The sequence below is a fragment of the Parasteatoda tepidariorum genome, chromosome 5 (assembly GCF_982258835.1).
Source record: "Parasteatoda tepidariorum strain Cologne lab strain chromosome 5, Ptep-v5.0, whole genome shotgun sequence".
NCBI classification, from domain to species: Eukaryota; Metazoa; Arthropoda; class Arachnida; order Araneae; family Theridiidae; genus Parasteatoda; species Parasteatoda tepidariorum.
The window spans coordinates 64,355,574-64,368,005 of NC_141759.1; the positions used below are offsets into that span (position 1 = coordinate 64,355,574).

A 12,432-nucleotide genomic window follows, 5' to 3' on the forward strand; every position below is an offset into this window, starting at 1 on the left:
TTAATTGATAGGTTTCGGCTCGCAAGAGCACGTAGTAAGTATCATATGTCTAATCGGGTGAATTCTCACCGAATTATCAAAAACATTCTCACAAAATTATCTTCATCGAAGCCGATGCTTTACATCCGACGTTCAGTACTATTTCATATTGTTTTACAACACATGGCTTTAGCCCTCTGGTGGGAAAGACTTTAAAACAAAACTTACTTTTCTCAACAACTGAAATTTAGAATAGTGTGACTAAGAAAAATATGCGAACAGTTTTCAATTTCAAATTAATATTTAAATGCACAGGTTTAGAATTTTCTACAGTGAAAAGTTTTCGGAACTTCAGTGTTCAAAAAAGTATACAAAAGCTAGACGTTAAGAACGTATCCAATGAGCGAGCAGAGCGAGCATCGGATTGTGAAGCAATCCGAAATGAACTGCGAAAGCAGTTCCGGGGGTTGGCGAGCGCTAGCGAGCAGGGGTCGAAGCCTCCTAGTTACTTCTAAATTGCTCTGAAAATTTTGTTTTAATCAATATAAAAATTTTTTTAAGTCATACTAAAAAACACAATACTGAAAAAAAAAATTTTTTTATAAAAATGTCCCTATTTTCACAAATATTTAAGCTAGAATTACGAAATTTTGTGCTATTATTGCATCTAATGACCTAAATAACTGCCACAATTTACAAATCTTTTGCGACATTTTTGGACATGGGATGTTCAAAAACAATATTTTCCGTTTGTAATTTATTGTCGTTCTCTCAAACCTTAAATAGCTTTAAACTTCATGGATGTAATAAACTGCATGATCTTAACATGTCTGAAATTGTAAAATGATTAGTACATAATTAGTACAGAATTGTTTCCATTATTTTGTCCATTGCCGGTATGTTATTTAATCTATTCGTACGTCAATTTTCCGTTCATTTGGTAACAGTTTACCAGAAATTCTCATTTTTCAAAATTATAGTCCTTGTTACTACGCACTTAGTAAAAAATACAAATCTATATCTTTAACCAAATTATCGGCTTTTAGGTCATGCTCTAAGATATCATCAAATTGCATCAAAAATTTTTATCGCAAATTGCAAAACCATATTTCTTGCTGACTTTACCGAAATAGTTACCAAAGCACATTGGCAAAAATTACAGATCTTTTTGGCTTTTCCAAAGAGCGAGAAACACGATAAACTTTGCACCATAATCTGGTAATTTCTATCATAATTTTTTTTCTCAGTGTAGGTATAAAGATAATTCACTTGAACTATTGCATCAGATAGAGGTATTCATTTGTACCATTTATGAATGAGCCATTTGTACAGAATTAGTAAGTAATCCTGATGAGAATTTGGCTAGAAATTCATTTCACTGATTTATCTTGGCGTGTTTTGCAAATGAAACTGTAGGTATATGACTTAAGACTAAAAATGTGAGACGCAATTAACCAATACAATGGTATGACTTTAAAATCTGTTCTACATTTGGTTGTTGTCTTCAATCATTAAGGCAGAGGAGGTGCGATTGTTCTTGTTTTCTAGTGGCGCCATCTATGACCAAGAATTCGATTTCTGCCACACCCATACGCCACACCCGTTTATAGGGCGGATCCATTCATACATCTATTCATTCATCCGCAGATCATAATTTTGACCTGAACCAGAAGAAGATCAATCTCCAGTTCAGTACCCCCAGATATATTGATTTGTTACGGGAGCATGGAGGACTTTGTGACCCGACAGATTTAACGTGTACCAATCACCTTTTACTACTCGGTAGTCTTCGGTCGGCTAGATTCGAACTCCCGTTCTGACAAACGTGAGTCCAGCGCCTTGCCAACTAGGCTATCCCGGCCGACAGATATTTAACATTTCATTTTATGTTTTTAATAACAAATCAGTCTTTAATGACAACCATGTTCCCATAAAAAATCAAGACCATTTGTTATGGGAACATTAAGGACTTTGTGACCCGAACGAATCAATGTGCACAAGTCACCAATTACTACGCGGGGAGTCTTCGGCCAGCTGGATTCGAACACCCGTTCTCACAAATGTGAGTCCAGTTTACACTTAGTATTTATTATAAATACAAGAAAAAATTATTCTTCGATTTAATAAAATTTAACTTTTTGAAATAAAACAAAATCATCAAAAATTACCTGCTGTTTGCGAATTTTCGCTGCCAGTTTTGTAGCAGACATCAGAAGCACTTCGTTATCAATAGCTGGTACGGGCTTCGTTTTACCCTTGAAAATACGGTATATGCATTTCAATACAACTTGAGAAATAGGTTGACTAAGAATTACAGCAACTCTCATAGCGAGGAAATGTATTATCTGAAACAAATGTGTATTTTAAATTATTGCAAAAAAAATAATAAATATTTCCATTTGCAGCAACTCTCATGGCCAGGAAATGTATTATCTGAAACAAATGTATATTTTAAATTATTGCAAAAAAAATAATAAATATTTCTATTTGAAGCAACTCTCATGGCCAGGAAATGTATTATCTGAAACAAATGTATATTTTAAATTATTGCAAAAAAAATAATAAATATTTCCATTTGCAGCAAATCTCATGGCGAGGAAATGCATTATCTGAAACAAATGTATATTTTAAATTATTACAAAAAAAATAATAAATATTTCCATTTGCAGCAAATCTCATGGCGAGGAAATGCATTATCTGAAACAAATGTATATTTTAAATTATTACAAAAAAAATAATAAATATTTCCATTTGCAGCAAATCTCATGGCGAGGAAATGCATTATCTGAAACAAATGTATATTTTAAATTATTACAAAAAAAATAATAAATATTTCTATTTTGCCGCAAATCTCATGGCGAGGAAATGTATTATCTGAAACAAATGTATATTTTAAATTATTACAAAAAAAATAATAAATATTTCCATTTGCAGCAAATCTCATGGCGAGGAAATGCATTATCTGAAACAAATGTATATTTTAAATTATTACAAAAAAAATAATAAATATTTCTATTTTGCAGCAACTCTCATGGCGAGGAAATGTATTATCTGAAACAAATGTATATTTTAAATTATTACACAAAAAATAATAAATATTTCTATTTGTTTCCAACTTGTCACCTTTCAGAGTTATCTTGCACAACGTATAAACTTCCTTGGTAATCAAGCTGAATGCGCAGCATAATTATATTTCCAACAATTTTTTTTCCAACCCTTTTTTATAACTTAAATATTTTCAAGCAGTATATCAATCAAATTTTTTCACCACTCAGCTGACTCTTGCGTGAATGTACTTTCATTTCAATTTCATTTATTTTCAAGAAATGTCTGTCATATCGTCAGAGTTCTTTATGCATTGACTTTTAATCTGTCTGGTAGACACTAAATCACACAAATCATCTTAAGTACGATTTCGGAACATTTCAGCATAATATGCAGCAGAAGTTTGAAAATAGTTTTCATCTGTGTCATGCAAATAATAGCTATTAAACTAGTCATGCTATAAAACTCATCTAATATAAATATATATATATATAGTTGTATGTTATAGTTGTATGTGTAGTTTATTGACATTTGCTCGAGAGAAAAAAATAGAAATTCACCAAATCTTGAATGCCAGGAAAATGACATATTAGCTTAGAAGTTTAAAAAACAGTCATTTTAAGTTAATAGTAAGTAACTAAACTTAAGCCTTTATGTTAGATGGACCATAAATTGCTTAAATTAATTCTTTTTATCCACGGTAGAAAGAATCAAACTTTTTTTTGTTGCTGATATGTACAGAATAAAATTGTGTTAAATAAATAAATAATTTTGATTTCATCCAACCATATTACAATCGCACATGAACTTCTTATTAGGTTAATATTTGCTTTTCTTCCTTACAGTATTAGCAGTTAAAAAATATTTTGGTAACACTTCAATGTCCTGGAATTCATAAGCCAGGAAAATGACAGCCAGGATAAATTCGACATTTTATAGCATATAACTTTATTTTAATTTAATATTTTGGCCTAAGACGTTTACATTCTGCAGAAAGCAACAGGAGTTTTTAAAATAACTCAAATAAATCTATGTAGTTTATGTTATTCATGATTTCAAGAAGCCAGGAAAATGACAACACAAAAACCTACTCTTCTTGAAGAATTTTTTTAAATAGATTTTGAACCAGAAAATTTGTTCTTATTCATGCAACAAGACATGTTCATATAGGAGGGTAGGTATAATCAATCTATTAACATAAGATATTAATTGCTGACTCCATCTATTTTGGTTATAAACCACTAAACAAAAGTAGCCAGGAAAATGACAGATTTTCTTGGGACAAACAAATTATTGACAGAAAAAATTATTTTAAACGATGTTTTTGTAAATAATACCCTCTGCGTACATTCTAGAAATGCTTACACCGGTTGAGATTAAAAAAATTAGATATTGAAAAATTTATGGGAAGTTTTGAAGCTAGTTATCATTGGAAACATTGTTTGGGACATGCCAGGAAAACGACATTTTGAAGTTTAATTAAATTTTTTAACTGTACAAAACAGTCAATGCTAGTTCAAAGTCATTTTAAAATGCTAACAGCAATGCAATTAATTAATTTTTTTAAAAAAAAGTTCTTTTACAATATTAGATTTTGAAGCAATGGACATTGAATTGTCATATTTCGTGAGAATTACCCATATATATATTTATATCCTATATATATTTCAGTTTTCTATTTCTTACTAAATATGTGGTTATAAGAACTATATTTTTAAAAAGCAAAAATTTCAAGTAACCCATTACCATATACACGGAAAAATTATCAAATGAATGGTTTGAATACTGTATATTTTGGTTTCATTAATCAAAATTATGTTCTTTTCCCGAAACATCATTGCCACACAGTTCGGAAATTTTACTGGTAATTTTTTCTCCTTGAAGGTTTTGTCCTATTTGTTATTACTTAGAAAAGAATCAAAGTTGCTCAGCTTGAAAAGAAAACAATTATTTTTGTTTTACAATTTACTGAATTTAATTACTAAATTTACTGTAAAGATTTACTTTTTTAATAAAATATTCGCTTAATACTTTTATTTTTATGCATAGAAAAATATCACCTTGAGGAAAACTCATTCATAAGATTAAATTATTCACAGGTATGAGAAAGAAAGCAAAAAAATGCTTTTCATATTTGTTGAAACCTAAAAACACATCATTAATACAGCATAATTTGGACATAGAAATCGGAAACTAAAGCTGTGAAATTAGATCTGGGCCAGGAGAAAAAAATGTGTAGTAAAATTGCCGCACTTATAATAAAGACATTTTTGCGGAAAAAAATATAATTCTGGCTGGCTATAAGCTAAAATATACGGTATTTAAACCCTTCATTTTTTTAGTTTTACCGTTTTACCGTTCATATAGTAATGGATTTTCCGAAAATTACCACACATTTAGTAAAAATACAAAACTGAAAATTAAATTTAATAGAATAAAAGGGTTCTATATCAAGCTCTATGGTATCTACGTAATATGACCAAATTTCAATAAATTTTCCTAATTTTAACAAATATTATTAGAAAATATTATACTGTCACTTTTACCAAAGCCAATAATTCGAAAATAATTACAGTAAAATTACCTTCGGTGAAAATTACCGTGCTTTTTGGTGTTCAAACAGAGCCAGAAACACGCTAAATTTTACCATATTCTGGTAATTTCGATCACACTTTTTTTCTCAGTGCTTAAATATATTAAAGAAATTTTGAATGTTTTATTGGAATGTTCAATGTTTTTATTATTTTAAATTAAATTTTGACGTAACACTCAGTTTACCGTTAAGAAACTAGTATTATTGCGAAACAAGCCTGGGCGGGGCTCTCCGTTTTAGAAAAAAAATTATAATAATTACTGAAATTATAATACTGTTTCAAATCCAAAAGAAAACTTTTTTGTAAATACTAAAAAGCTTACCATACAGATATATCGATATAGACAAAGTTTACAGTGAAATATCTAAGAATTATATTCGGTTAAAGATTTAAGCATCCACACACAATGTATAATGAGAGACGAAACATTACCGATTTGAGCAGCATTTCTATCTTCTCCCCTATTTCCTCAATTACTACAATATAAACTCACCCAATTCTGTGCTTAGTTTTAATGGTGCTTAGTTTTAATGATGCTTAGCTGTTATTGATTTATATATATGGGAGAAATAATGCTCGTTTGCCCATTTTATGAGTTTACTTACCTGCAAAACGTCTTTGCTTCCTTCTCATTTATCATTGTTATTTTATTTATTTAACTGAATCGAATTATTATTCAATTTATTTAAATATTCTTCTTGGAAGTCAATATATTTTCGAAACAAGACAACAATATAGTTTTCTGAAAAATTTACAGTTTAAATAGGGGGCACCACCCTGTGTCATCACTGCGGACAAACGCCTGTGCTTGCTTCTCATTTATCACTGCTGTTTTATTTATTTAACTAAATCAAATTGTTATTCTATTTATTTAAATATTGTTAGAAGTAAATATTAATTTAAAGCAAAACAACAATGTAGTTTCATGAAAATTATACAATTTTACTAGGGCATTCCACCCTGTGTGATCACTGATTACAAATGCCTATGCTTCTTTCCTGTTTATCATAGTTATTTTATTTATTTAAGTAAATTGAAATGATATTCTATTTATTTATATATTCTTAGAAGTCAATATTGTTTTAAAACAAATCAACAATGTTGTTCCATGAAAATTCGACAATTTTACTGGGGGTTTACCCTCGGTTTGCTCTGATTACAAATGCCTGTGCTTGATTCGCATTTACGTTGCCATTTTATTTATTTAAATAAATTGAAATGCTATTCTATTTATTTAAATATTGTTAGAAATCAATATTTTTTTTTAAACAAATCGAAGATAATTTTTTATTAAACATATAATCAACGTTTTTTCAAACTACTAATCATAAATATATGATTTATTATTTGGATTCGAAAAATAATCAATGTACTTGAAAAGAAAATTATTTTAATTTATGAATGCAGAATGTTCGATACAAGAAAAGGAACAAGGAAACGGGATTTTGTTTGTTAATAATGTATAAAGATAACTTTATATTACATAAAAGTTCAAATCTCAAGTAATAAACTCTCTTAAGTTTTTTATATTTTTAAAAAAACCAATACATATTGTTAAGATTTATATCTGGCCACACATATTCTCCGATTTTCTAAATTGTTTAGTATTTTAATTCTTTTTTTTTTGTTGCTACTTTTGACGCCAAGTCTTTCACAAGCTTATAAAATGAAGATCTTGAGAAATACATCTCTACAACAATGGATAAATAGTCATTATCTAAAAGGTAAAAAAAGTGAGTAAATAATTGGAAAAAAAATAGTTTCATGCTAGTTATTAATTTTTTTTTAAATTTTCACGCTTTATTTGCAAGGCAAATAAGGCGAAAACAACTGAAAAGTGTGTATAATGAATATATATACAAAATGAGGTTTATATATTTCAACTGCAATAGATCTTGAAATGTTTACTTTTTTGGAAAAGTTTTTGTTCTCTCTTTTGCAACATTTTATTGGTTTGTGACAGAGTTAAAATGTACAAAAAAACTTAGCAACTCCCTTGTAACCGAAATGGTTATTCTATAAATTTATTGTTTTTAATAGAAATTATATTTATTTATTTCGTTCTAAAACTAAAAGCACCTAGCATGTCTTTTCTGCAAATATAATATGGTCAAACCAGCCAATCCGCCTAAATATTAAAATTTACTTTAAGTATCAAATATTTGAGAAATTATTTAAAAAAATAGCAGTATGTACATGAGAATACTTACAAGAACGTTTTATTTCAAATAATTTTATTTTGTTTATTTTTTTTTACTATATCCTATTGATTTTTCTTATTATATCCTATTGATTTTTCTTATTATATCCTATTAATTTGTCTTATTATATCCAATTATTTTATTATATTTATTTATTATTCCTATTGTGTTTCCTGCCGTCAAAATCACGGAGTTTCATCCGATATTTCTCGTGCCCGTGATATTTCAGGGCTGGAGTGTTCAGAAGTAATGAAACAAATGACAATAACAGACTATTTTTATGCGTTTAGAGATAGTTTATTTTATACTATAATTATAATTTTCTTATTGCAGGCCAAAAATTTACCCCAAATTAATATAAAACACATGTATGGAACATACACTTAGTTTTATGCAATTTTCTTGTATAAAAAACAGGCAATTTTATGACGGTTTTCTTCAAAAGTATGCGGTCAGTAATGGTTTAAAATATGATTGTTACCTTTAATTAATTTTATTATTATTCCATTTTACAGACTTGTAACTTGTGTAAATAATCAAACTTGTTAACTTGTATAAATAATCAACATTTTTATTAAGTCTGATATTTGACATTTTTATGAAAAGTTTCCTTTATTCCAGACCCAATCTTATTTTGTCAATATTTCTTAGGCCTTCATACACGAGAAAACATAAAAATTATAACAAAATTAGAAAAACATGTTTGAAGAATTATGTTTGTGAATAGTTACCATTTTTAAATTCTGAAGCTCTATTTAATTTCACAATTGCAAAAATGACATAATTTATCATTACTGCACAGTTGCAATAAGAAAATTTTGTCAATATTTCTTAGGTTTTTGTGTACGAGAAAATATAAAAATGAGAAAAACATGTTTGAAGAATTATGTTTGTGAATAGTTACCATTTTTAAATTCTGAAGCTCTATTTAATTTCACAATTGCAATAATGACATAATTTATCATTACTGCACAGTTGTAATAAGAAAATTTTGTCAGTATTTCTTAGGTTTTTGTGCACGAGAAAATATAAAAATGAGAAACAGATGTTTGAAGAATTATGTTTGTGAATAGTTACTATTTTTAAATTCTGAAGCTCTATTTAATTTCATAATTGCAACAATGACATAGTTTATCATTACTGCACAGTTGCAATAAGAAAATTTTGTCAGTATTTCTTAGGTTTTTGTGTAAGAGAAAATATAAAAATAGGAAAAACATGTTTGAAGAATTATGTTTGTGAATAGTTACCATTTTTAAATTCTGAAGCTCTATTTAATTTCATAATTGCAACAATGACATAGTTTCTGAATGTCATTTCATAAAAAAGCAGAATAAAATGCTTTCATATAATTTGATTTAGCTCAAAAGGAGTAGGGTGAATTGAAAAAAAACGAATCATTGTTTCACAAAGAAAAATGCATAAAGATTATTGTACATAATATTTCTCAGGCTTTTCTATACAAGAAAACATTAAAATGATAACAAAAAGAGAAAAACAAGTTTGAAAGTTTATGTTTGTGAATAGTTAACATTTTTACATTTTGAGGCCTCTATATAATTTCACAATTGCAATAATGACATAGTTTATGAATATCATTTCATAAAAAAAGTTTAATAAAATATTTTTATATATTTTGTTTTAGCTCTAAGGAGTTGGGTAAAGAAAAATCATTGTTTCACAAAGAGCCAACCGGTCTGTGTAGGGGTCAGGGAACTGGCCTTGCTTCAGAAAGGTTCTGGGTTCGAATCCCGGGCAAGACATGGATGTTCCTTCATTATCTGTCCTTACTGTGGGAGCAACGTTGGCCCACCTAATATGGTGTCCCTGAAAAAGTGACGAACAAATGCCTATATGGCGTAAGTCATTCCCCAGACGGGCATTGGGAGAAAAACGCATAAAAATTATTGGATACATAAAAATGAAGTGATGCGTAAAAAGTATTTAAAAAAGCATTAAATTAAAATACTGATAAGCAAGTAAATTACATATAAAGTATTGCTAGCTCGGTTTTTTACGTAAGCCACACCCACTCAGAACTCAATTAAAATTGTTGATGTATCAATAGAAAAATGCTTATTGCTTTTTTCGAATTAATCTTTGAAATTTCATATAAATATTTCAAAACGTTTTTCCAACTAATCAAAACTGTATTCTCAGCTTTTGGCCACATTTTGGGTACCATACTACTAATAAAATATTGAATCGAAAATTTTTTATTACTCTTATTACTTTTCTTATATAAAATGTTACATACATGAAATGCTACATACTCATTGTCTTTAGAGTATATTTTTAATATCATTGTCAAAAATGAATAAAAAAAAGTTTATACTTCAGAGGTCACAAATTAATATTTCAAGGTGGGAAAAAATGATTTCAAAACTCGACTATCTTACTAGATAGGAGCGCTAAAAAACAGTTCCACGAAAGTAATCGCAATGAATGGTAAAAACATTTCTGGTAATAAAATCCAAAGTATGGGGAAAACATTCATTTATAAATTTTTCCGTTAATATGGTAATGTTATACCTTGTTCTGGTTTTCAGAATTATATTTGTTATTAGTACAAATACTAAACTGAAAAGATTTAGGTAATAGGTAATTCATTTACGCCACACTAGAGCTGCACGATGGGCTATTGGCGACGGTCTAGAAAACACCCCTGAGGATTATCCTCAGGCATACCATCGCAATTTTGATTTTCTGCAGAGGGGATAGCTCCCTCGTTTTAGTAGCTGGATAACTTGCGCGCGAAGTCGAGTACTTAACTGCAGAATAGTCTAGCGAGGACCGATAGTAGGCACCCTCGGTTCCTACGCAGGCTAAACAAAGTGGTCACCCCATCACTTACTGACGCTCGTCTTCGGTGTTCTACCTGGAACCGGGATGGTGTAACTGAGTAGATGGATTTTATTTCAAGTTCTAGGACGTCATTATAAAATTACAAAATTTTATCACATTTATCAAATTTTACTACAAATTATAAAAGCATACTTTACTGTTAACCCTACCAAAATTATTACCGAAATACATCGGTAAAAATTACTCAGATTTTTGCAGCGTTCCCATAAGGGCCAGAAGCGCGGTAAATTTTACCATATTCCATATTCTAGTCTGGTTCATACTTTTTTGTTCTTAGTAAGAGATTAAAAACGTAAAGACTTGTTTGATTTTCTGATGAAATAGTGAGGAGTTAAAAAACGATTATTTGAAATACCTTTAAGTTAGATTACACAATCAAACTGGTTTTAATATTTTCAACACCGTCTTCATCATAGTAAAATTTAGGAAAAACTGTTGCGTCAGTCAGCGAAGCAATTTAAAAAGGCAGAAAAAGAAAATTTCTTCAGTAACAATCCTTTTGATTAACCTCTTTTTAAATTCTGTTTAAACTATTACAAAAAAAATGACAACTGTTTACAAATCTCCTCATCGTTTCAAAACTGCTGATAAAAGCACCTGTGCTAAAATCATCAGTTGACACACATGCTTTTATTTTTTATAAACAAACAGACTGGCATATATCATAAAGAAAGAAAGGAACGAAATAGTCTTTTCATATCTCGGTTTTTCTTAAAGAAATTCAATAGAAGATTAAACAGAACATCTAAATGATACTGCCCTATAAAAGAATTATAAAATTTTCTCCCATACCATTTTTTTCCCGTTGTTTCGAAATCCAAGGCAGAAAGAACAGACACGTTTAAGTCATCCACCAGATGAATTGACACCCATGTGACAACATAACTTATTTTCAGTGAAAAGTTTGGAGAAAAATGAAAATCGCATATAATTGCTTAGGTCATTGAGAAAAGCCTAACCCAGAAAACCGAAGTTAAATAATTCATAGGAAAGTGCGTCAAAACTAATTTTTAATTAAATTGCTTGCTCATCTTATAAAATCTTTATCAAATCTTACTGTACGAAAAAAGCATGGTCAAAACTATCGAAATATGTTAACATTCAATAACCGTCAAAATAACCGTGAAGGTCTTACACTATTGTTAAGTACTAGGATATATTAAACTTATAATTCGCGATCGCAACGAACTGTAGTTGTTGTATGAGACTAATACCTGCGATTTCTATATGAACAGTCATTCAGTTACTCTTGAGACGTCTTTAATGTAGCGTGCAACATTGTAACGTTCCTTCTTTATCATAGCTTATTAAATTTAAAAAAGAAAAATGTTTGATATCCTTTCTTATGCAACCGAAAACAAGATGGCATCGCTTTTTTTAAAGAAGGAACATCCAAAACACATCTGAAAATTATTTGTAAATAAACAGAAAAAATATGTATCTTCTTATTAGAATTAAACCTTATGCCTGAGAAATAGTTTTTCTGAATTTAATGATATAACCTGTGAGGCCTATTTAAACTTTGCATTCCATAGTTTTAAGAATCATATTACTTCAAACATTAAAATGAACAAAAAGTATACATAAGCTTCATAATTTTATTTAATTTAATTTTGTAAAAAAAGTTCTTTGACAACAATTTTTATCAAAAAATTTTAAGTTTTAATAAAAATCATTATTTAGAAACTAAAAAACGTAAAATAAGGAATGCTTACGATAGAAAGCAAAAGAGAAAAAACCAATTCTAA

The 12,432-nt window shown here is 28.9% G+C and overlaps 1 protein-coding gene across 3 annotated transcripts in view; it reads right to left on the bottom strand.

Moving 5' to 3' along the window:
* The window catches only part of LOC107449027 (fatty-acid amide hydrolase 2-A), a 31,409-nt gene extending 25,247 nt beyond the window's left edge, over positions 1–6,162 (bottom strand). The window contains exons 1-2 of one of the 3 annotated variants that reach the window (XM_016064423.5): positions 6,051–6,162; positions 2,148–2,324 (exon numbers count right to left, since the gene is read on the bottom strand). In XM_016064423.5, the coding sequence (XP_015919909.3) occupies positions 2,148–2,324; positions 6,051–6,065 (192 nt within the window). In that variant the 5' untranslated portion in view covers positions 6,066–6,162. Of the gene's footprint in view, positions 1–2,147; positions 2,325–3,102; positions 3,223–5,940 lie in introns of those variants that run through there. The other 2 variants (XM_043051715.3, XM_071185274.2) reach the window with 2 other exon arrangements.
* Between the last annotated feature and the right edge of the window lie 6,270 nt (positions 6,163–12,432).